Genomic DNA, 23,560 nt, shown 5'->3' with positions numbered 1-23,560 from the left:
GTGTAAGGGTCTGACACAGAGATATACAATCATTTGCCACAACAACATAAATGTACATTAACACATCAGAAAATCAGGTTTCTCAGTTTCTTGTCCAATCCCTTACCCTGATTGTATGTTGGGTTTCCCAAATAACGTCATTGGCTGACACACTTCCTGCTCACGTTCACTCTCCAGGATGGACCCCCATCAGTAGGTGGAGAACAAAACGACCAGCAGGTTGATGTCTCAAGCCCTGGAAGTTTCTGGAACTCCTGCTGCCTTCTTGTCTTTGTCTCACAGCTGAAGGAATTTCCATAGAACCCCCAAGAGGTCTTTCTCCTCTGAGAGTTTCAGAAATTCCACCCGGTTCTACTATTTTCACACAAAGAACCCACCTGTCTCGCGATTCTCCATTGGTTCCTCTGCAGAACATTTTGTTCCTGGGAGACATGGCTGTCAGGAGAGTGCGAGGAGAACAGATGGATTAGTGGGATTATTGGAGGTGAACCATGTTCCGGGGGAACTGGAGCCGGTGGGTTCCCCCAGAATACGACGTGGAACCCACACCTTCAGAGCCAGGAGGGGGGCCGATCGTGGCCACCTTCTCCCTCTCCTTCAAATTTCATAGATGCTCAGCGTTTCTCTGTGCTGGGCTCCATTTGCACCTAGGATGTAACCACCACACAGTTGCCGTGGAAACACAATTTCCAGGTCAGTGGTCAGAATCTTGCACTTTTTTGAGGGGTGTGAATGCAGAAGTGGCGAGAGGGCGGAGCTTGCAGCCGGGCTATGCACAGTCAACAGGAAGTACTGTGTACTGTATACTGTATACTGAGTGCTGAGTGCTGAGGACTAAGTATTGTGTACTGTGTTTTTTGTGCATCCACTGCAGTATTTTAAAAGTTCTGCCACAAAACACTAAATTCAACTACTGTGAACAAAAACATTAATTCATTCACTCCTGTTCTTATCTGATGGCAGGTCTCGGATGGGCAGATCCAATCACAGCCACCATTGGGTGAGAGAGGCAGGGCTTATCCTTGATGGGCAGCTGTCATTGGAGAGAGGTGGTGGAGCAGCAGGGGGAGGACCTGCAGCGGCAGCGATGCATTTCCAGGATAACAACAATCAGCCATGTCTAATTCTCCTGATTCCTGTGGTAAGCACCTTCCTGTGGAACACCTGACTCTCCGAGTGTGTATGTGTGTTTGTGTGTGACTGCAGGCCTGCTAATTCTGCACAAAGACATTGAAAGTTACAACTGTTCCTCCACCCTCTCTCCTCCTCCCATTTCTACACTTTGATCCTGTTTTTGTTCTTCCCATACCATTTGGGTTCTTTTGGTTTTCCATGGTTTTCCATGTTTCTCCTTAGCCCCTCCATGCTCCATCCTGGAGTCACTGTGAGTCAGCCAGCAGCCAATCACAGCAGGGGCTCTTTACTTTTTTCCACCCCCAGCTGTTTATACCAAAACATTTGGTAGCAGGAACTACGTTAGCATCATGATGAGTTGGCATCCTCAGATGTTAGCACCCTGATGAGTTAGCATCCCCAGGCGTTAGAATCCTGATGAGTTAGCGTCCCCACGATTTAACATTCTCATGAGTTAACTGTCTCATCAGTTTGCTTCCTCCTAAGTTCTGTTAAAACTTAACTGCGAGACCACTTCACATGACGTCAAGCAATGCACTACTCCATACTTTTCAACTGACAAACCCCCGCGCGTAATCAATCACGCGCACCCGCGGCTTTGTTCGGGTTGCGGCTTTGCGCGGCCCTGGAGCGCCCAGATTCCAAGAGTATGTAAAAAAAGTCCTTATAAAGAAGTAAACCCGACCCTAGAGGTATAAAATCAGCCTGACCCTTGGCTCAGGGCGAGAACTTCTTCATCTACAGATTCGACTGGACGCATCTCACGTGCTAACTGTTAGCATGAGCATAAGTGTTTTAGCTCCTGAATGTCTTTTAGATGATAATATATGTGATTATAAATACACTATATGGTCAAAATTATTCAGTCATTGATCCATCCAAATAATTGGAATCAAGTGTTCCAATCACTTCCATGGCCACAGGTCAATAAAATCAAGCACCTAGGCATGCCGACTTGTTTTTCAAACATTTTTTAAGCAATAGGTCACTCTCAACTCAGCCACAAAGAGGTATGCCATGAAAACCGAAGGAGCAGGGTCAGCAGATGCTGAGGCGCATAGTGTGAAGAGGTCGCCAACTTTCTGCTACAGATCTCCAAACTTCATGTGCCCTTCAGATTAGCTGAAGAACAGTGCACAGAGAGCTTCATAGATTGGGTTTCCATGGCTGGGCAGCTACTCCCAGGCCACTCATCACCAAGTGCAACGCAAAGTGTTAGATGCAGTGGTGTAAAGAACGCCGCCACTGGACTCTAGAGCAGTGAAGATGCGTTCTCTGGAGTGATGAATCGTTCTTCTCGATCTGGCAATCTGACAGACTAGTCTGGGTTTGGTGGGGAGGAACAGTACTTGCCTGATTCCATTTTGTGAAGTTTGGTGGAGGAGGGATTATGGTGTGGGGTTGTTTTACAGGAACTGGGCTTGACTCTGTGAAAGGGACTCTGAAAGCTTCAACATACCAAGACATTTTGGACAATTCCATGCTCCCAATTTTGTGGGAACAGTTTAGAGCTGGCCCCTTCCTTTTCAACATGACTATGCACCCATGCACAAAGCAAGGTCCATAAAGACATTGATGACAGTCTGGTGTGGATGAACTTGTCTGGCCTGCACAGAGTCCTGACCTCAAGCTGATCAAACAACTTTGGAATGAATTAATGCGGAGACTGCGAGCCAGGGCTTCTCATCCAACATCGGTGTATGACCGCACAAATGTGATTGTGGAAGAATCGTATTTTTCCATCCATTCATCATCTAGCCATCCTTCTATGATCAATTCATCGATCCATCCATAGGTAGATGTTTGTTCTGAGTTGCCCTAAAAGACTCCCTGACCTTTGTCCTCTTCAGCCCAGGATGTGAAAGCAGAAACTGTCTGGTGAGAAAGCAGGAAGTGAAGGTTCAGCAGGAAGTGATTGAGACTGGAGTTGTTTTTAGTTTGGAGCTGAAGAGAACTGGAGAAATGCGATTCTGGAAGAATGTTCAAAAATCCCCATCCAAACCCACCTGAACCTCATGGACAGTCGTCCCAGAAGAGTTTAAGCTGTTATAGCTGCAAAGAGGGGACAGACATCATATTGAACCCTATGGATTAGGAATGGGATGTCACTTAAGTACATATGCGAGGTCAAGGCAGGTAAGCGAATACTTTTGGCCGTATAGTGTATATATGTATCCTGGTTATAGATCCCTGGAACTCAGATCGCAACTCAGAAGCCTCGGACAGAACTAAAGCTGGTGAAAGACACTCTGAACCACATTTCCAGTGAACCCTGGAGGTGGAGATCCAATATCCTGGGCCTGCTCTCCAGAATTTCCAGTACCTCCCTTATCTATAAAGAAAGGAGGTTTACAATATCACCAGACTAGCTGATGGGGATGTCCTAAGGGAACCAGAAGGCCAGAGCCTGCAGGAACTTCACTCTGGAGGTTCTCGAGCCTAGAGATGCTGAAAGGAGAAGAGCTGCACTCCTCCTCCAGCTGTATACTGAAGGAAGGCTGTCATCGAGTGGTGAATAGGAGCTACTGCAGCTTAAGTCTACCTTGACTGGTCTACCTTCATCATAACAATCGCCAATAGATGATCAATAATCACTGATACCTTCTCAGGGCTGAGCTCAGCAGAGCTTGGAGCCGGTGGCAGGAACCTGTGAAGATAAGGAGACCTTTTAGAGAGCAAAGACGTTCTCCAGGAGGAAGACAAGCTCCTCAGAAGACTCAACCATCAGCAGGAGCACCATCTCACATACCCAGATCAATAAAATGAAATAAAGTTAAAAAAATAACAAATGAAAATACAATGAGAATCAAATAAAATAATAAGAAAATTAAAATTGAAAATTTTCAAACAAAATGAAGTAAAATTATACAATCAAAATATAGCAAAAAGGATAGAAGTTAAATAAGAACAATCAGTAACATAAAATGAAACAAATAAAAATAGAAATAAAGTCAGATGAAAACAAAAACTGAAAAATAAAATAAAAATGTTAAACACAAAAAACAAAAGAAATAATACAATAATATGAAAATATATCTAAAAAATAAACAAAAGTTGAATAAAATAATAAATAAACTAAAACAAAAAAAAAACATGTCCAGTTAAATGAAATGAAGCTGATCTGGGTTCTCAGCAGGGCAGCAGGATCTGCTCCTCAGCTCAGGAAAACCTGGTCCTGAGTTGCTCCATCTTCCCAGGCCAGAGTTGGACAAGCAGCGGGTCACAGAGGTCCCTCAGAACAAACCTCCAGTGCTGTGGTGTCCCCGCCCGCTTTTTGGATCCTTCTGAAGTTCAGGATCCCAAAGCGTGATCCTGAACTCCTCGTATAAGGACGTATTAGGAGGAGCTCCTCCTACGTCTTTGTGTCTCCCCAATGAGCCAAGATGAATCCACCATTGTGATCCTAGAAAGAGATGATTCTGGCCTGATGGGTGGATCATCTCCCACAAAGCCGAGTCCTCCAGGTTGTCAGATTGTGCAGTCCTGAGGCAGAGACAGTTGAGCACCAACAGCTGCTCACTGTGGCTCTACCCAGTGGCCACCAGATGGCGGCATGGAGTCAAAGACCAGGGTCCTGGAACCTGTGAGGAACCTATGTCTAAGACAAGAAGATGCACTGGAGGTCAATGGCTGCAGATGTTAAGGACACCTGAAGATCTGATCTGGAGATGTTTCTGCTTCAGCCCGAGCTCTAGGTGAGCAAGGACGAGAACCTTTGGAGGGGTGAGGTTCTGATCTTCACTGCTCGTCATCCTATGTCATCCAGGAGCCGCGTGACTGTGGCTTCCTGTTGTTCATGGTCTTCTCTGGACACCTCATCTCCAATTCTCATCAGCTCCAAACTAAAAAATAACTACTGACCCAGTCTCAATCACTTCCTGCTGAACCTTCACTTCCTGCTTTCTCACCAGACAGTTTCTGCTTTCACATTCTGGACTGAAGAAGGCAAAGGTCAGGGAGTCTTTTAGGGCAACTCAGGACAAACATCTACCTATGGATGGATTGATGAATTGATCATAGAAAGATGGCTAGATGATGGATGGATGTCAGAGAGCTGCTGGTGGTCCTTCCATTTGTCAGCAATGAAGCAATGAAGGAGAAGATAGAGGACTGATGACTTCGCTATTCATCCCCAGCTGAGCCTGCTGCTTTTCAGAAACCCTGCTGGGAACCAAAGACCTCCTTGAGCTCAGCAGGAGAAGCGGGCGGCCATGGACAGATGGTACTCTTGCTGGTTGAAGGTGGCGACAGTGGTGGACAGATGGTCCTCCTGCAGGAGAAGCTGGCGGCGGTGAAGAGATGGTCCTCCTGCAGTGTCCTCCCAATGAACCCGAGCTCAGCAGAGCAGCTCCCAGTTATGGCTCTTTAACAGGAGCTTCAAGGACATTTGAGTCCCTGAAGCTCCTCCTTATCTCCCCTGATCTTTATGGACCTTCTCCATCCGTCCGTCTGCTCAACGCCCCTCCAGACCTGAAGAACCATGACCCACACCTGGAAGACGGCCAATACCAATCAGGTGTCTGTGTGTACATGTGTGAGTGCGTGCATGCGTGCGTGCATGAATGGTGGCCAATTCTGTCCAATCAGAGACGACCTTGAACAGACAAATAGGACTTTGGATGGGAGGAGTTAAAGTTGCCAATCAAAGCAGTCACTGTTCAACACTTCTTCAACACTTTCCCCTTATTATTATTATTATTATAATAAGAATTGAATTATTTTTATTGTATTGGCCAGTAGTGCTATTATTTTTATCATTTTTCCTTAAATTGTTTTTCTATTTCAAATATTTCTACTTGTTTTTATTATTTCCTACTTTATCATTTCACTATTATTGTATTTTATTTCATCATATTTCTATTTATTCTTCTTCTTAATCTTATTATGATTGTTATTTAATCCAATATAATTTTGTTAAAACAAAAATGCTTTCTTCATTTGTTAATAGCTTTGTTTATTGTATTTTTCATTTGATCATAATTATAATTACAATAGTAATTATCATGATTATAATTATAGTAATCATAATAGTTGCTATTATCATTCTGAGTACAGTCAGATGTAAAGCTGAAGGAGATATTCCATGCGTAACATGCACACCCACGTGCACAGACTGAATGTTTGTGTGTCAATCACTGGGGGTGTCGCCCCCCCGTCCCCGCACCCCTTCAGGGCTTCAGCCTGTCAATCACTGCTGGACCTGTCCTGGTTTGACTCTGCAGCCAAACCTGCTGACTTCACGCCTTTCACACCTGGACCTTCAGGAGCCCCATGATCTCCAGGTCCATCCTGGGGGGCCTGGACACGAGGGGCCATAGGCTGGAAACGCTTATCTTCACACCTTGTTACTCGTTTATTACCACGTTATGAATTAATGCTTGTGTGTGATCTTGTGTGTGTGTATGAGTTTGAGAGACACTCCGGAGGGCTACCAAGTGTCATACCCAGGAGTGACCCGGCCCATGGCGGGGGGGGGCAGGTTACTCGAGTGTGAACTAACATTACAAAAGACTGGGGCTGGAGTTCAAGCCTGGTTTAATGGTTTAATGGGAGGAAATGTGATGACCACACACATACACACACACACACACACACACACACACACACACACACACACACACACACACACACACACACACACACACACTGTAAATGAGGATGTGAGTCTGTGAGTGTTTTATTCGTCGCAGCGATCAAACCGTCTGCTTCCACCATGGCTTCTGACCGACGTTTCCATTCCTGATGTGTTCACTGGCCAATCCCATCCGGTTCAATGATGCGTTCATATTTCCATCGCCTCATGCGTTCACTGTCTTGTTCCCTGATGCATTCACAGTCCCGTTCCCTGATGGGCTCACAGTCTCGTTCCCTGATAACTTAATTGTCCCGTTCCCTGATGCATTAACTGTCCCATTCCATGGTGTGTTCACTGTCTTCTTCCCTGATGCCTTCACTGTACAGTCCCTGATGCGTTCACTGTCCCGTCCGATGACGCATTCAATGTCCCATCCCATGATACGTTCACTGTCCTGTCCCCTGATGCATTCATGGTTCCATCCCCTGCCCTGTTCCCCATCCCTCTTTGTGTCCTCCTGGTCCTCCATCTTTGACATCAAATCTCCTAGCACTGTTTCCACTGCTGTGCGGGGACCGAGAGGTGATCGAGAGCTGAGATCCTACCACATGAGGCAGGGAGGTTCCTGGTTCTCTGTGTGGGTTCGCTGTGTTCTCCACCTCCCTCCAGCAGTCCCAGAGCTGTCACAAGTTACTGAAGACTCCACACCCGCGGATGCGAGGTGAATGTTTGGATGTCTTTGATAGCTCACCTGTCCAGGGTGAGCTACACCCCTCTCACCTGCCATCTGGGAATGGCTGCTCCAACACCAAATAAGTGAATGAATGAATGAATGAATGAATGAATGAATGAATGATGGATAAATAAAAGGCCAGATGAATTAGTATGGATTAATGAATGGATGGATGGATGGATGGATGGATGGATGGATGGATGGATGGATGGATGGATGGATGGACGAGTTGATGAAAAAGGCCACTTTTCAAGTTCTCACTCTGGAATCCAAAACATTAGACTGGTTTTCCAAAATTCCTCAGGACTCAAGACCCATGGCTCATGTCAGGGCTCAATCATTCAGCTGTCACAGCTCATTTGCATCTGAGTTGCAGTGGTTCTAGCAGGTTTCTCAGTTGTTAGAACCCACTAAAAGATGTCCTGGGGAGCTGAGGTCTCCCAGGAGATTACATTACATTACATTACAATCATTTAGCAGACGCTTTCAACCAAAGGCACTTACAAGAAGTGCAATTCAGTCACCGAATATCCGTAGCACCAGTAGTCAGAAGTCAAAAATTCCCTGTGGATCCAGCCCAGGAGCTCCCCAACTGCTGGATTTTCTTCTTGGCGCTGTGACGTTCTGAGGGCAGAAAACAATCGGTGAATGGCAACCACCAACAGGAGAACCAGCTTCCAGGTGGCCACCTACCTGGCGGGAGGATGTGCCACAGAAAGATGGCCTCAAAGAAGTTCTCCCAGAGAACCTTGGGCCTGACGTTCTTGTGGCACCAGTGATGCATGGGTTTCCATGAACCATTACGCTGAAGTTGGAGGAACTGGAGAAACCTGTGTGGGCATTGATAGAGGTCCATCAGAGCTGTGTCCAGTCCAGATGGGCCAGAATCTGGGAGCTTGCATCTGCCACAAGAAGTTATCCATGGATGGTCAGTGGACACTTCCTGTCCATCACTTCAGATGAACTGCGGGTTCCTTGAAGGTGCGGTTCTGGTGGAAGACCTCTGAACGTGAGGTTGCCTCAGCAGCTGTTTTTCAAGGTCAACCGGAGCGGAGGTCACTGCTGGTGGAGATAAGGCGCGAGAACCTGGATAATCAACCTTGACCTTGACACGACTAATTGGCATAATAGCTTTTGCTCCTTATCGGGTTTTACAACCCGGCACACCGCGACGATCGCACCACCATCTTGGAGAGAGCGAAAGCGGCAAGTGTTGGGAGAAAAGGGTGACGTAAGCAGGCTGGAAGTAGGCTGGATTGTGAAACACTTTTCAAGCTAATTTTTTCCTCTCCTTTCCATGATGAAACACTCGGGTGTTACATAATGATTCTGACCCGGTCCTCCACAGCCCAGCACTGAGTAGGGGCTAAGCACAGTTGTGTGTGTGTGTGTGTGTGTGTGTGTGTGTGTGTGTGTGTGTGTGTGTGTGTTATATCACTAAATACTATAGATTATTGAGTGTTAGAGCTGGGAAACAGCATTGTCCTGTTCATGGATTTATTACTATTATTGGTCATTTTGTTTATTACTGATTTTACTTATGTATTCTATTTAGTTTACTGTGTTTGTGTTTATTTGTAGAACTTTTTTTTCAACTATCAATTTATCAAACCTTATTCTAAACCTTTATTTTGAACCCTTTATATTGGGAATGCTAACTTTTTTAAATTAAACAATAATTATCAAATCATTAGTTTACATATGTATTCATCATATTCATTCATATTATTAATATTATTATTTATCTATTTTACTATTTTTTTATCTACTAGTTAATTTATACCATTTATACCACAATTTTTACATTGAAGGGTTTATGAATGAGGAAAATTAAACCGAGGCAAGGGAGGAAGAGGTGACTATTGTAGATCACAAAGTAGCAGAAATTAGTAAAAGTCAAGTGAGGGATGCATTGAAGAGGATGAAGAGTGGAAGGGCAGCTGGTCCTGATTTTATGTCTGTGGAGGTATGGAAGTGACCGGTAGAGGCAGCGGTAGAGTTTCTGGCTAGATTATTCAACAGGATCTTAGAGAGTGAGAAGATGCCTGAAGAATGGAGAAGAAGTGTGATGGTGCCAATTTTTAAGAAGGGGGGATGTGCAGAATTGCAGCAAATAAATAGAGATAAAGTTGATGAGCCATACAATTAAGTTATAGGAAAGAGTCGTGGAAACTATACTGAGAGCAGAAGTCAGCATTTGTGAACAGCAGTATGGCTTCATGCCTAGAAAGAGTACCACAGATGCAGTATTTCCTTTGGGAATGCTGATAGAGAAGTGCAGAGAAGGTATGAGAGGGCTGCATTGTGTTTTTGTAGACCTGGAAATAGCATATGACAGGGTGCCAAGAGAGGAAGTCTGGTATTGTATGAGGAAGTCTGGAGTAGCAGGAAAGTATGTAAGACTTGTGCAGGACATGTGTGCTAGCTGTGACACGTTGGTGAGGTGTGGTGTAGGGGTAACAGAGAAGTTCAAGGTGGAGGTGGGACTTCACAAGGGATCAGCTTTGAGCCCCTTCTTGTTTGCAATGTTGATGGACAGGCTGACAGATAAGGTTAGACAGGAATCTCCATGGACCATGATGTTTGCAGATGACGTTGTGATCTGTAGAGAAAGCATGGAACAGTTTGAGGAAAATCTAAACAGATTGGTGGTATGCTCCAATAAAGATAAGATAAGATAAAGATAAGATAAAATAAGATAAAGATGCTAAGGTTCTCTTTGGGAGTGATGAGGATGGATAGGATCAGGAATGAGTCTATCAGAGGAACACCATGTTAGATGTTTTGGAGAGGTTAGAGAAGCCAGTGATTAGTGATTATATTGGCAGACAGATCCTGGAATTGGAGCTGCAAGGTAGGAGGTCTAGAGGAAGAACAAAGAGAAGATTTATGGACGTATTGAGAGAGAATATGAGCGTAGTTGGTGTGAGAGAATACGGATAGATGGAGAAGGTTGATTTGCCGTGGCAACCCCTGAAAGGAAAAGCCGAAAGGAGAAGAAGAAAGAGACTATCTGAGCTTCCAGGGACCAGGATGTACCAGGGTAGTCGGTCCTCACCTGGGTCCAGGTTAGTCCAGCTGAGTCCAGGTGTTTCCAGGCTAGTCTAAGTGGGGTCCAGGTGGGTCCAGGCTAGCCCCGGTGAGGCTAGGTGGGGTCCAGGTGGGTCCAGGTGGGTCCAGGTAAGTCTAGGCAGGATCCAGGTTAGTCCAGGTTAGTCTAGGTGGGGTCTAGGTGGATCCAGGTGAGTCCAGGTGGGTCTAGGTGGGTCCAGATGCAGATCTGTGTCAAGTAGAAATTCAGAGCTAGCAAAATGGCTTTTACCCTTGAGGAACATCTCGAACAAACCTGCAGGAGCACAAATCATTTGGAGTAGGCCCTCAGGCCAATCAAAACTGTCACTGGGGCAAGGGCCGGGGTTTAACCTGGACAGGTTAGCTGTCAGTCATCCATCACTCCTACTGACAATTTTTTCAATGTACCTGCTGGCTGGTCTTGGACTGTGGAGGAAGATGGAGAACCCTGAGAGTTCTCTCAGGGTTCTCCATCTCCAGGAGAACCTGGAGGTTCCACACAGAGAGAACCCTGGCAGGATAGCATCTCCACACCAAGAACAGAGACAGGAAAACACCTGGGCTCCCCGGGAGAGAACCCACTTGGTTCTTGCCCAGACCCGGATTCCTGCCCATGTTAAGGACCTTAAAGCTCAGCTGGATGTTCTCGCACAGATGACTTCTTTTCAAAGGCAGGGTTCGAGGTGCTTCGTCCTAGACTGTTGTTTCTCAGTCCTCCCATTTTCCCTGAGTGCTCTAAATACATGTCATCACTACCACCTCCTCCTTCAGATTATGACCACCATGGAATATGGATCACCATTCTCGGCATGAGAACCTCTTAGATGAGGAGCTTGAGGCCTGGAAGACCAAACCCTGGGACTGAAGTTCTCCTGAGAACATCAAAACCCTCCCATGTCAAAGGAAATGACCCTCAGACAAGGTGCTGGTAGAACCCTGAGGAGGTTGAGGTCCTTCAGCTCTCTTCTGTTGTGGTTCTGCATTGGGAACATTCTCCGGACCTCAAACGAGGCTTTCTAGGTCTAAACATAATGGAATACTTGCCGTCTTGGTCCAAGACCCAGAATTTCTGAGAACACCATCTTACCAATACATCCTATCTTTAGCTCCCTCCCCTGCCAAGAGCCTCCACCCTAGTGCAACAGCGTCATCCAGGTGGAGCATCGGGAGGAGCACTAATAATGGCCAATATGAGACCTCATCTCTTTGACATGCATGTTTTCTGTTGTCTTAGTCCAGGAGGCGGTGCCTGCTCCTTGCAGCTCGCCACGAGCGAATGTTCCTCATGCTTGAACGTCCCATCTCCTCTGGAGGTTGACATTCAAGATCAACTGGATTTTCTTCACCACCTGTTGCTGTTGGAATAACAGTATTTGGAACAAGGCTATTCAAACCTGTGCATGTGCACACACACACACATAAACACAGACACAGACACAGACACAGACACACAAACACACAAACACACAGACACACAGACACACACACACACACACACAGACACACACACACACTCACACACACACACACACACACACACACACACACACACACACACACACACACAGACCTTGAATCTATTTACCAACCAGGTGCACTATCATGGTGAAGTCTTCCAGGTATCACTGTCCATGGACTCCGGTCAAGGCCGTCTCAGACACACACACACACACACACACACACACACACACACACACACACCCTGAGTGAGACGCACTGACATCATGAATCCGCCCTCAGGTCCTCCCTCAATGTCAGATATAAAAACTCCCTTGCGCTGTCAATCAACACACTCATTCAAGCAAGGGCTGCACATTCCCTCACACACACTCATACACGCACACACACACAGACACATGCATGTATGCTTGCACAACCTGCGGGAACAGGCCCTTGGTGTTGAAGTTGGGGAGCAGTGTTAGGGAGCAAGAGCGGCGAAGAGCATCGGTGTGAGAGGAGCCACCACCAGACCCCATCATCACCACCAGTGGCATCGCTGCCATGATCATAAGCATCGCCATGATCTGGGCAGTGCTGGTGGGATTCTGCTGCCTCCTGTGGCTGGTAGGAGGAACGCGACGCAGGTAGGAGTTCGCCACTGCGCCCGCACTTACATCACACCACAGTGACAGAAGTGGGGCAGGGTTGACGTGCTAGCACTGTTACTGTGTGTGTGTGTGTGTGTGTGTGTGTGTGTGTGTGTGTGTGTGTGTGTGTGTGTGTGTGTGTGTGTGCAAATTCAAAAATATGTTGCTTGTGTTGTTTTTTTTGTTTTTGTTGCACAACACCCTGGCCCGTGTTCTTGCGAGGAGGAGCTGTTTTTTTCATAAAGCACCACCTTCATTGCAGACAACACCTTTGTTGCCATCAGTATGTCATCGTCACAGCAGCGGCAAACTGGTTTGGGTGATGTTTTGGAGATGTGGCTGTTGTTGGGAGGATACAGGAACTCAAGGAAGCAGAAACTTGTGCCTCTTTGCCAGTCAATATCTGCTTTTGGGCTCAGGCTAAATCCCAGAGATCGCCCAGGTTGATAGCAGTCATCCCTGACACCAATTTGAGTAGAGAAGGATGAACACCAAATGGGGGCTCCTAAACATCGGGGAGATGACAGAAAGTTCGGAAACATTCGACCTTGAGGGGGAGGTACTTTGAGGACTGGAGATCTCTGGGTCTGAGAGCTACATTTCAGGACCAGATAATAAAAACACCCCTTCTTCTGCTCTTTCTCCTTCTCCTTATCAGGCAACCCGGTGAACCAGCCATTGAAAATGGCTTAATCCCCTACCTGGGATGCGCCCTGCAGTTTGGCGCCAACCCTCTCCAATTCCTGCGCAGCCGCCAGAAGAAGTACGGTCACATCTTCACCTGCAAGATCGCTGGACAGTACATCCACTTCCTGTGTGACCCCTTCTCGTACCACTCCGTCATCCGCCAGGGCCGACACTTGGACTGGAGGAAGTTCCACTTTGCCACTTCTGTCAAGGTGAGCTTGCATCAAAATTCCCCATCCCTTGTCCTGATGGGGACTACTGGTGCTCATGGTCCCAAGCGTAACCTTCCACCATCCTCTCCAGGCATTCGGCCATGACAGCTTCGACCCCCGCCACGGCCACACCACGGAGAACCTGCACCAGACCTTCCTGAAGACGCTGCAAGGGGTGGCACTGCCCTCCCTCATTGAGAGCATGATGGGGCATCTGCAGGATGTAATGCTGCGCTCTGATACACTGAGCCCCAGCAGGGACCACTGGGACACGGACGGCATCTTTGCCTTCTGCAACAAGGTCAGTGTGGCCTGAAGCGTGGCCTCCAGGGCTGCGGCACCCCAACCCCAGATTATATAGTATGGTCTTCCTTCAGGGGGCGTTGTAGTTGACAAGTGTCGTCGGTCTAGTATTCAATCGTTCAAATCTCTGACTCCCAAGAACCCAACCTCATGTAGTCTACTGAAGGCTAAGGCTCCCCTCCTCCCACTGCACTTATTCGCACACTGCCATCGATCGATTGGCAGCTACATGTTTCCTAAACTGCAGGAAACTCGGGCTTGTCAAACATTGACACATACAAAATCCCGTTCGATGGAGGCCAAGCTCATTGCTTTTGTATGCCATCACGTCAGCGCACAACCAGTGGCTAGAGTTTGGCGCTGCCGTTCGTACTACAGCCCGCTGCTGATTTGAGGAGATGAAGGACAGTTCCTTGGGGTTCTAACGCCTCCCCACCTTCTCTGTCCACAGGTGATGTTTGTGTCCGGCTATCTGACCCTGTTCGGGAAGGAGTTCGGCGAGGAAAAGTGTCAGGCCCGGCAGGAAGCCCAGAGAGCCCTGGTTCTCAGTGCCCTGGAGAACTTCAAAGAGTTTGACAAGATCTTCCCAGCCTTGGTGGCCGGACTCCCCATCCACGTCTTCAAGAGCGCCTACAGCGCACGTGAGGTAAGCAGATAGCAGATGTCACTTCAACTGTGTCCCCCTTGCAACCTTTGGTCACCCTCACGAGCATGTCAACGCTCCCCTCTCGGTTCTTTCACTCACACAGAACCTGGCCAAGAGCATGCACGCAGAGAAGCTTTCAAAGCGAGAGAATGTGTCAGACCTGATCTCTCTCAGGATGATCCTCAATGACTCCTTATCCACCTTCAATGACATGAGCAAGGCAAGGACCCATGTGGCGCTGCTCTGGGCTTCGCAGGCCAACACGCTCCCCGCCACCTTCTGGAGCTTATTCTACCTGATAAGGTGAGCAGCTTCGTCTTCGGAACCCTCCAGACAGTCAGTCTGTCCCCTATCCTGGTCTGGGTTTCCCATTCAGGTAACCTGGTTCACCTGCCAATGTTCTGTCGAGACTTGCAACAGCAGAAGATGTCAGCACGTCATCCTAATTTTAAGTTTATCTGGAAATTGTTACGTGCCATGACTGCAAACATTATTCATCTCCTGGCAAGTGAGAAAGTATTGCAGTAAACAAAAGCCCCATAGTACCTGTTGAAATGAGTACAGTGGAAATATACAACTATATACATGTACAAAATTTCTCCAAATGTACTCTATAATATCAAGGTAGCTCTGATTTTCCCAGTCAATGACCCCAAATACTTTTGGGGGTACTACATTAATACTACATCTTACTGCGAACCGTGGCATGTCATACAGCGAACAGAACATTAAACATGAAGACTCAGAGTAATTGTGTACCAGCAGATACGCCTTGGAACATCTTATCAGCACACTGCCTTTATGTTGCTTCCATTTATCGGTGTCAGACAGCAGATCCCCCGACAGTAGAACTGCCCTTGCAGAATGGTCTGTTCACAAGTCTCGACAGGAAATCTAGCCTCCCACACAAAGATGGTGTTCAGTTTCTGCCTGACACCCGAACTGGGAGTACATAAAAAAATACTCGGAGTTGAACCATGTTCCCCAAGCATTCTCCACATAGGCAGAAACACCCAGAACGTCTGGGGGTGTCAGTCCCGTGAGTGACCAACAGAGAGGTTTTTTTCTGTCTGCCCAGGAGTCCCGAGGCCATGAGGGCAGCCTGCCAGGAGGTGGAGAGGGTTCTGGAGGAGTCGGGCCAGACGGCGGACCCAGCGGAACCCACCCTCACCCTGACCAGGGAGAATCTGGACAATATGCCTGTCTTAGGTAAGAGAACATTTAGGTCCCACACCTCTCTCAGTCAACATGGGATTGTTGTCATTTAGATTTGTGGACGTACAGTTCAACTTCCTGGGAGTATTATTAGTAAGTAAGTACTAGTCTGAGCAGCAAAAAGAATTGTAATCAATGGAGAGGTTGCCAGAAACCCTGGGGCCGGAGTATCCACCCCCCACATTGTCAGATGACTACTTCTACCAGCATCATGACCGGGTTTCACCACCTGCACCCTGTTCGCTGTCATCCGCCCCCTTGTGGACAAACTGCTCTGACACTAGAGGGCCCAAAGAGAGGATGCACAGATCTAATAAGCCAGTCTTAGCAGCATTCTGCTAATTACAACTGCCTGGAAACCAATGGAATGGGGCTTCAGACAGCCTGCGTTCCACGGGTTCCTCTAATGGCACCTGTCAGTCTCCGTGAGGTGGCTTCATGTCCTCAATGAGGTGCTCTCTCTTGATTTATTCATGAAAAATGAGGCGTCAACAGATGTCCATCTCCTGCTCCTCCTCCAGACAGCATCATAAAGGAGGCCATGCGTCTCTCCAGCGCCTCAATGAATGTACGCATCGCCAAGGAGGACTTCTTGCTCCACCTGGACAACCAGGAGGCATACCGCATCCGTAAGGACGATGTGATCGCGCTGTACCCACCCATGTTGCACTACGACCCCGACATCTATGAGGACCCTTACGTAAGTAACATGATAACAGCTCCAACCTCCAGAACAGGAGGCGCTGGAGATTCACCCCCTTCCATCTCCTCCTACTCCAGGAGTACAAGTATGACCGCTTCCTGGATGAGAATGGCCAGGAGAAAACCACCTTCCACCGCTGCGGCCGCCGGCTGCGCTACTTCTACATGCCCTTCGGCTCCGGGGTTACCAAGTGCCCCGGCAGGTTCTTCGCCATCTATGAGATCAAACAGTTCCTGGCGCTGGTGCTGGCATACTTCGACATGGAGTTGCTGGACCCTGCAATCAAAGTCCCACCTCTCGACCAATCGCGTGCCGGCCTTGGGATCCTGCAGCCGACCTATGACGTGGACTTCAGGTACCGGCTGAAATCGAAGCACCCATCATACTAAGGGCCATGGCCGAAAAAAGATTGTATCCATAGTGTAAATAGCAGTTGTAAATAGACCCTGGTGGAAATATCGACTTCCCCTCCTTGGCCTTTTCGCCACGGCTTCCTGTCAATGGCACTGGCAGACGTTGAGCCATGGATCCTCCTGGTCGTTGCATTTCAACCTCCCTCCAGTGGCAGGGGGATTTCCTTCGAGAAACTCCTCGCACCCCTGTGCCTCAATGCCCCTGAGCAAGCACCATGATCGCATTTAATGCCTCCACAGATGGCACTTTTATTTCGTTTTATCCTATTTTTTTATTTTATTCTTTTTCTTATTTTGTCTACATGTTGAATGTTTTATTGCTGTTTTTAATTTCATTTTATTTTGTTTTATTTCTTTTATTTTATTTTATTGATTATGTTTTTTTCATTTTGCCTTATTGTATTATTTTTTATTTGTTTTGAGTTCTATTTCATTATCTTTTTTTTAATCTTTTTCTTAGTTTTATATGTATTATTTCATTTGATTTTATTCAATTGAGTTTTCCTGTGAACACTGAACCAAAGACTTCTATGATGAAGCAGCAGCAGCGGCAGCAGTAGAAGTACTGCTCGGCAGCAGTAAGCAGTATTAATTGTTTTTATATCCAAACCATTAAAGCTCCAAGAGCTGCAACAAATGTTGACAGTCAGTTTAGTTCCCTTCTTGGCCACTGCCACAGAAAACCTGGTTCAATGGAAGGCGGCTCTAGTAGGAAGTCACTCATTCATAACCACAAAACAGGACTTCCTCCAGGATCAATAAAGTATTTCCAAAAAACAGCTACCACAGTCAACCCCCCTCAACCCTCCATTTGTCCCCCACATGCCCATCTTGGGTGTGTTCAAATGCAGCAAAGTTTTAAAACAAAATACCAGATTAACCCTTTAACACCTACACTGTGTCTGTGTGTGTGTGTGTGTGTGTGTGTGTGTATGCGTGCGTGCGTGCGTGCGTCCGTGCGTGCGTGCGTCCGTGCGTGCGTGTGTGTGTGTGTGTTTTTTTACTTAATATAAAAATTACTAAGGGAGTATAGAGTGCATACAAGTACTTTATGTTTCCCAGAAAGATGAATTTATAAATGGATGAGTAGATGACTGAATAAATGAGCAACATAATCCGGGAAACAATGAATAAATGAAAAGTGAATGAATGCATTGAGACTTTTCCCAGCGTTGTGAACCAATCAGATGTCTGAAGGTGGGAGGTTCAACCCCGGGCCACTGTCAGACTGAGCAACAGCCATGTGAACACCCCCGCATCAGACTGGCTGACCTGACCGGGAATAGACTCTCTTCTGCAAACACGCATACACACTGCTTTGTAAGAACCTTCAAGAAGAGAAGCACATTGAATTCATATTGTAAGTCTCTTTATATCCAGTATGAACCTGGAGAACATGGGGAGAACCAAATCAACTACAACTGATTGAAATTTGATGATTGTGAGTTCCCAGTTTTATTCTATTCTAAGTGTCGTGGTTCTCTTTAAGTTAAGGCTCCATGTTTTACCAGGGTTCTCTTCATTTTCCTCTGCCTGGGTTCCTTCCATGTTCTCCGTCTTCAATCAAAAAAAGTCCATTGAAGGCTGAAAGGTGTGAATGAAAGGGTGAATAGTAGGATGATTGACAGCTGACCTCTCCAGGTATTGATAGGGAATGAATGAATGAATGGATGGATGAATGAATGAATGAATGAATGAATGTGTTCTTGCTAGGTGTGTTTTTCACTTCTCTGAAATGTTGACATGTGTCCGAACATGAATCATGATCTCACACACACACATACACACTCACACACACACACACACACATACGCACACTAGTAATGGAACCAGTTTAAAACACTTTTCAAAAAGGACAACATTTACATAAAATCTGAAATTTTTCAGGGGGGTCATAGACATGAGTGTGTGAATGTGTGTGTGTGTGTGTGTGTGTGTGTGTGTGTGTGTGTGTGTGTGTGTGTGTGTGTGCATGCATGCGTGCGTGCATGCGTGTGTGTGTGTGTTCCCTTTCAGGTTTGGTGGCTTAAGAACCCAAATAGTGCCAAGCGCTTGAGGGAGAAGTTCAGGTGGAGTTTACAGGCCTGAGGGGATGGAGGAGGTCATCCTCTCAGAGTAAATGCAAATTTCTTCCTGATCCGATGGAGTTCATCCAGACATCCGTTTACTGTCTACCATGCATGACAGTTGGCTGTCAATCACCCACCCATTCACTCTGTCATTTTGAGCCCAGCAGCCAGAGTGAACCTGAAAGAGACATCTGCAGGGTACAAGGAGAAGCAGGCGGCACGTGTATTTGTGTGTGTGTGTGTGTGTGTGTGTGTGTGTTTGTGCAGTCAAGGCTTCATAACACTGTCAGCTATCAATGGAATGACCTGCGTGATCTAACCTTTGTCTCATGCTATGTGTGTGTGTGTGTGTGTGTGTGTGTGTGTGTGTGTGTGTGTGTGTCCTGTCCAAACAGTGCTGAACAGCAAACATGTTGAGTAACTGCACCCTCGGGTCACTCCACCCCACACTGTCAGTGAATATGTGCCAACCTGCACCAGCTCACACCTGCCCCGGCCCCGCCCTGGGTTTGACTGACAGGTGGAGTGAGTGGCACAATATGCGAATCACTTTCAACCAACATTTAGTTTAAAACATTCCAAAGACAAGATATTTAATATTCAAACTGATAAAAGACAATATTTTTTCAAATATTCACTCATTTTGAATTTAATGCCCGCAACTGTTGCTTGAGAGTGTTCCTGAGCCAAGGGATGGAGGGTCACGGGCATTCAATCCAGGGGTTTTGGGCCTCGCCGATTGCACAGGAAGGTTTCTCCAGATTCTCTGAATCTTGTGATGATATCATGGGCCATTGATGATGAAATCCTTAAATTCCTTGCAATTGCACACTGAAAAATGTTGGTCTTAAACTATTGGACTGCTTGCCCATGCAGTTGTTCACAAGGTGGTGAACCTCGCCTCATCCTTGCTTGTGAACAACAAAGCCTTACAGGGATGCTCCTTTTCTTACCTAGTTATGACACTTACCTGATTCCAATTCAAGCAGATGTTTTTTGATCATTCCTCAACTTCCCCCGTCTTTGTTGCCTCTGCCCAGGTTTTATGAATGATTTGCAGTCATCAAATTCCAAATGAATGAATATTTGCAAAAAAAATATATCTTTTATCCGTTTGAACATTAAATATCTTGTCTTTGGAGTGTATTCAACTGAATACTGATTGAAAATGATTTTCAAATCGTTGTATTCTGTTTCTATTAACATGTTACATAACGTCCCCACTTCATTGGAACTGGGGTTTGTAGTCGTGATGGCAATAATAATAATAATAATGACAGTGCTAATGGTAGAAGTAGAGGTAGTAATAGTAATAGAAGCAGTAGAGGCTTAGCAACTCTCTGTATGGGCGAGAGTCTCTGCGTCTTATGTGGTGTGTTACTCCTTTTGCACATCCCACACATCTAGCAAGAAAACATGCGCTCTCTGCGATAGTTTTGTAGCTAATCTGGTTTTCCATGCTTCTGGGACAGGTGAGTCACCAAAGTTAAACAACTTTGGGTACAGAGAGCTCTTAGTAGAGTCTTTCTTTAGTTCAGTGACAGTGTCCACTAAACAGACTTGGGCAAGAACTGTGCCTGTGGGAAGTGAGTTTCTTTTTTGGACTCATTTCTCAACAAGAGAGTGAAGTTATTGGTGTCCGTGGCTGAGGGTGGAAACACCACAGGGGGAACCAGTACGCTACCTGGCACATTAGGTGTCTCAACACTCTCCCCCATCAGAATGCTACAGTTCACAGGCTGGAGTGTTTCTACTCTGCATTGGGCAAAGTGCACGCCACCCAGGGGAATGATGAGCGGGCCAGGGCCTTGCCACTTTATTTTGCCCACTACAACCATATTTGGATCGCAGGGAGCAGTCCACTCTTTACTGGTAATAGCACAAATTCTGAAAGTGTGTGCTCCATCGGGTCCCTCAAGCTCCTCAGCATGGTTCAGAGGGGAGCAGAGTTTTTGGGAGTTGGTGCCAATAATGACAGGAACTGGATCAGAACTCTTTGGGTCTGGGCATACAAGTGCTAGCTCAGAGATAGTTTCGGATGTCCCTTTAGAATTGGATAGGAGACCCACATCAACATACCCCCTGTACGATAATCTGTGTCACTTAGGCCCCATATGGCCAGATCGGTAAGTAGTAGGTGGATTGTGGGTGGATTGGCACATTGGAGATGTGGATTGGCACATTGGAGATGTGGCGAGGGTACCAGCTCTCAAAAATGATGGTGACCCTGGAACCACTGTCCAGCAGGGCTTTGCAGGGCTGTCCTTCAATAGTCACATTGACCATCATGGAGGGACCAACCAGTCTCCTGAGAAGGCCATCAGACTGAAATGCATGTACCGAGCTCTGTTTGACTGAGCCAACCTTTTTAAGTTGAGCGCAGCTCTTTAATTTAAGCTTTTAACTCTTGAACTTCCACTGCCCTGTTTTTTGTTTCTTCATTAACTCCCACTGGTCTTACAGTTGTGTTGAGTTTGCGTCGCGACTTCTCATATTCCTCCTCCTCTCTGATCTCATTCAGCAGTTTTAAGAAGGTAGGTGGTTGGTCTCTCCTCTCTCTCAGCCTACGATCATCAAGCGTGCCTACTCAAGCCAGTGTTCAAAATCTTCTTCCCCCGCAGGTGTGGGAAGGTTTCCGGAGAATGTACGTAGCCAACGGAAAGCAGTTTTCTCATTAGGAGGTTTTAGGGTTTTTCCGAATAAATCTCCTACCGCCTGAATTATTGACTCTGGCGAACCTCTTTGTGAGACTCCAGATAGCAGTACACAAACATCATCGATTGTTTTTCCCTCCTCCTTCATTAGCTTCTGAAGCTTGATTGAGAAATCCTCCTCAGTATTTTCTGACTGAGAGAGGAGAACTTTCCACTTGGACTGTCCATCTGAGGACATCAAGAAAGGAGGGATGCGTTCTGGATCCACTTCATTGCGGGACTCACAGAGCACGACATTGCCGTCTGTTTTGCGGTCAAATTGAACACCTCTCACTCTCACTTTCCCTAATGCTTTGACTTTCTGCGCAGTCTCTTCAATGTAAGCTACTTCAATAGTAGATGGAACATCACATAATACAAAGGCATGCACTGGGTTTATGTTAACCTCACCAAACCAGGATGTAAACTTACCTCATAACTGGGCCTCTTTCGGGTCAGACATTTTAATGAATGCTGATACCTTTGTTAATTTTTTCTCTCTCTGATAGGGGATCGAAATATGAATTTGGGAAAAATCCCAGCAGTGCCTCCAATTTATGTAGCACTTCTCTAACCCGGTTCAGAGGTCAGCGCCCTGGGGCGAGTATTATTCGCCGTGTGTGGTAAAATGTATTCACCCCTTCTTCAGAGATCGAAAAAAATACCACTTATAGAAACCAGTCGCCAAAGCACTTTACAAAAATAACTTGTAACTTATTAACAGAAATGAGAATGTGTCTGAAGAAAATAAAAAAGAAATTATGAACCTTTGTATAACAAGTTAACTTGTGGGCCCAAACCTACACACCAGCTGGTGCTCATATAGAAACATTAGAGAAAAACAAACCCACTAGTTGCAGGCCTGATCGACGCTGAAGAACGTGGGGGCCAAAAAAAAACGTACAGGCCCGTTACTTTGGTTGGTAGGAGGACAACAAAAATGAGAGGCGAATTCTCCCTCTTTAAGCAGAGTCCGTAAGCCAAAGGAAGCAAAGTACTCACGCTTGGCGGAGAATCAATGTCAGTGTTCTTTAGTCCAGCTCCTGACAGTATAAACTGGAGGAGTCAACTGAGGCGGCAGGCAGGACGGGCTGGTCGCTGTTCCCCTCGTGGCCAGAGGAGCTACCAGGCTTTTCCGGGTCACCTGGAGCGCAATCGGGGCTGCCGTGTACTGTTGTCCGCGGTTAGCGAGCCAGTTAGCTAAGGTAGCTAACCAACACGACGGCAAAGTCTTCACAGTTCTTCTTTACGTGTTGTGCCGCAGTCCAGTCACTATAGCAGGTACAGTGTTTGACCCTCGGCACTTTACATCAAGAAGAACCCAAACTTTTCCAATCCAGAAAGTCTTCCAGGTGCATCTGCCACAGAGCCGCACATGAAGCTCTCCTGATCCTCCTCGTCTCTCCTTCCACACACCAAACCTGGTTGCACCTCAACCTGCCTTACTCCCGCCCCCCAGCCAACTGGAAACAGAAAAACTGACAAGATGATTCAACACCCAATCACAAGTAACAAAAGAAATACTAAACTTCCCAGGGGTTACACTTGCTATTGCAATAAATGTGGCCGAGTAGTAAGAAGGATCCTGGGGATCAGCGGTGCCCCAGACCATGAGGCCCGTCACTGCGTGCCTCACTTAATGTCTCTTCGCAATCGTTTTATGATTGCGAGAAACAAGAGAAAAACGCTGCAGTTGTTGACAAAAAACATTCGCCACATCAGCTAAACTATGGAAATTTATTTCAAATATTAAAGGTGTTTTTTAATAGTGATATCCACAGAGACAGCAATACGGTCTCAGTGCATAGCATGCCAGCACAGCTGGCAGAATCATTGCGCAATACATAGTGGGCTTAGCTGGTTGCCGCGTCACTGCATGTCTCTTCTTCATATTTGAACTGTAAATGTGAATTTATTTTAGAGATTTTGAAAAAAAAAAACTAAAAATGGTGAAGCTACGTGGAAAATAACTTTATAGTACAAATTACTGAATAAATATAACCATTTAATTTATTTTT

The 23,560-nt window shown here is 46.4% G+C and overlaps 1 protein-coding gene across 1 annotated transcript; it reads left to right on the top strand.

Annotated features, from left to right (window-relative positions):
* The first annotated feature begins 12,301 nt into the window (after nt 1-12,301).
* cyp7a1 (cytochrome P450, family 7, subfamily A, polypeptide 1) lies at nt 12,302-17,559 on the top strand. The gene is made up of 8 exons (XM_086153431.1): nt 12,302-12,598; nt 13,260-13,500; nt 13,592-13,801; nt 14,255-14,449; nt 14,553-14,752; nt 15,528-15,658; nt 16,186-16,364; nt 16,445-17,559. The coding sequence occupies exons 1-8, from the start codon at nt 12,516-12,518 to the stop codon at nt 16,754-16,756; spliced, it is 1,551 nt and encodes a 516-aa protein (XP_086009557.1). The 5' UTR covers nt 12,302-12,515; the 3' UTR covers nt 16,757-17,559.
* The last annotated feature ends 6,001 nt before the right edge of the window (nt 17,560-23,560 follow it).

Source organism: Fistularia commersonii, chromosome 10 (genome assembly GCF_037954325.1).
Source record: "Fistularia commersonii isolate RoL2024-O1a breed Wild chromosome 10, RoL_Fcom_v1.0, whole genome shotgun sequence".
NCBI lineage: Eukaryota > Metazoa > Chordata > Actinopteri > Syngnathiformes > Fistulariidae > Fistularia > Fistularia commersonii.
Note: the sequence above shows the minus strand (reverse complement) of the source record. Positions and strands in the feature narration are given on the sequence as shown.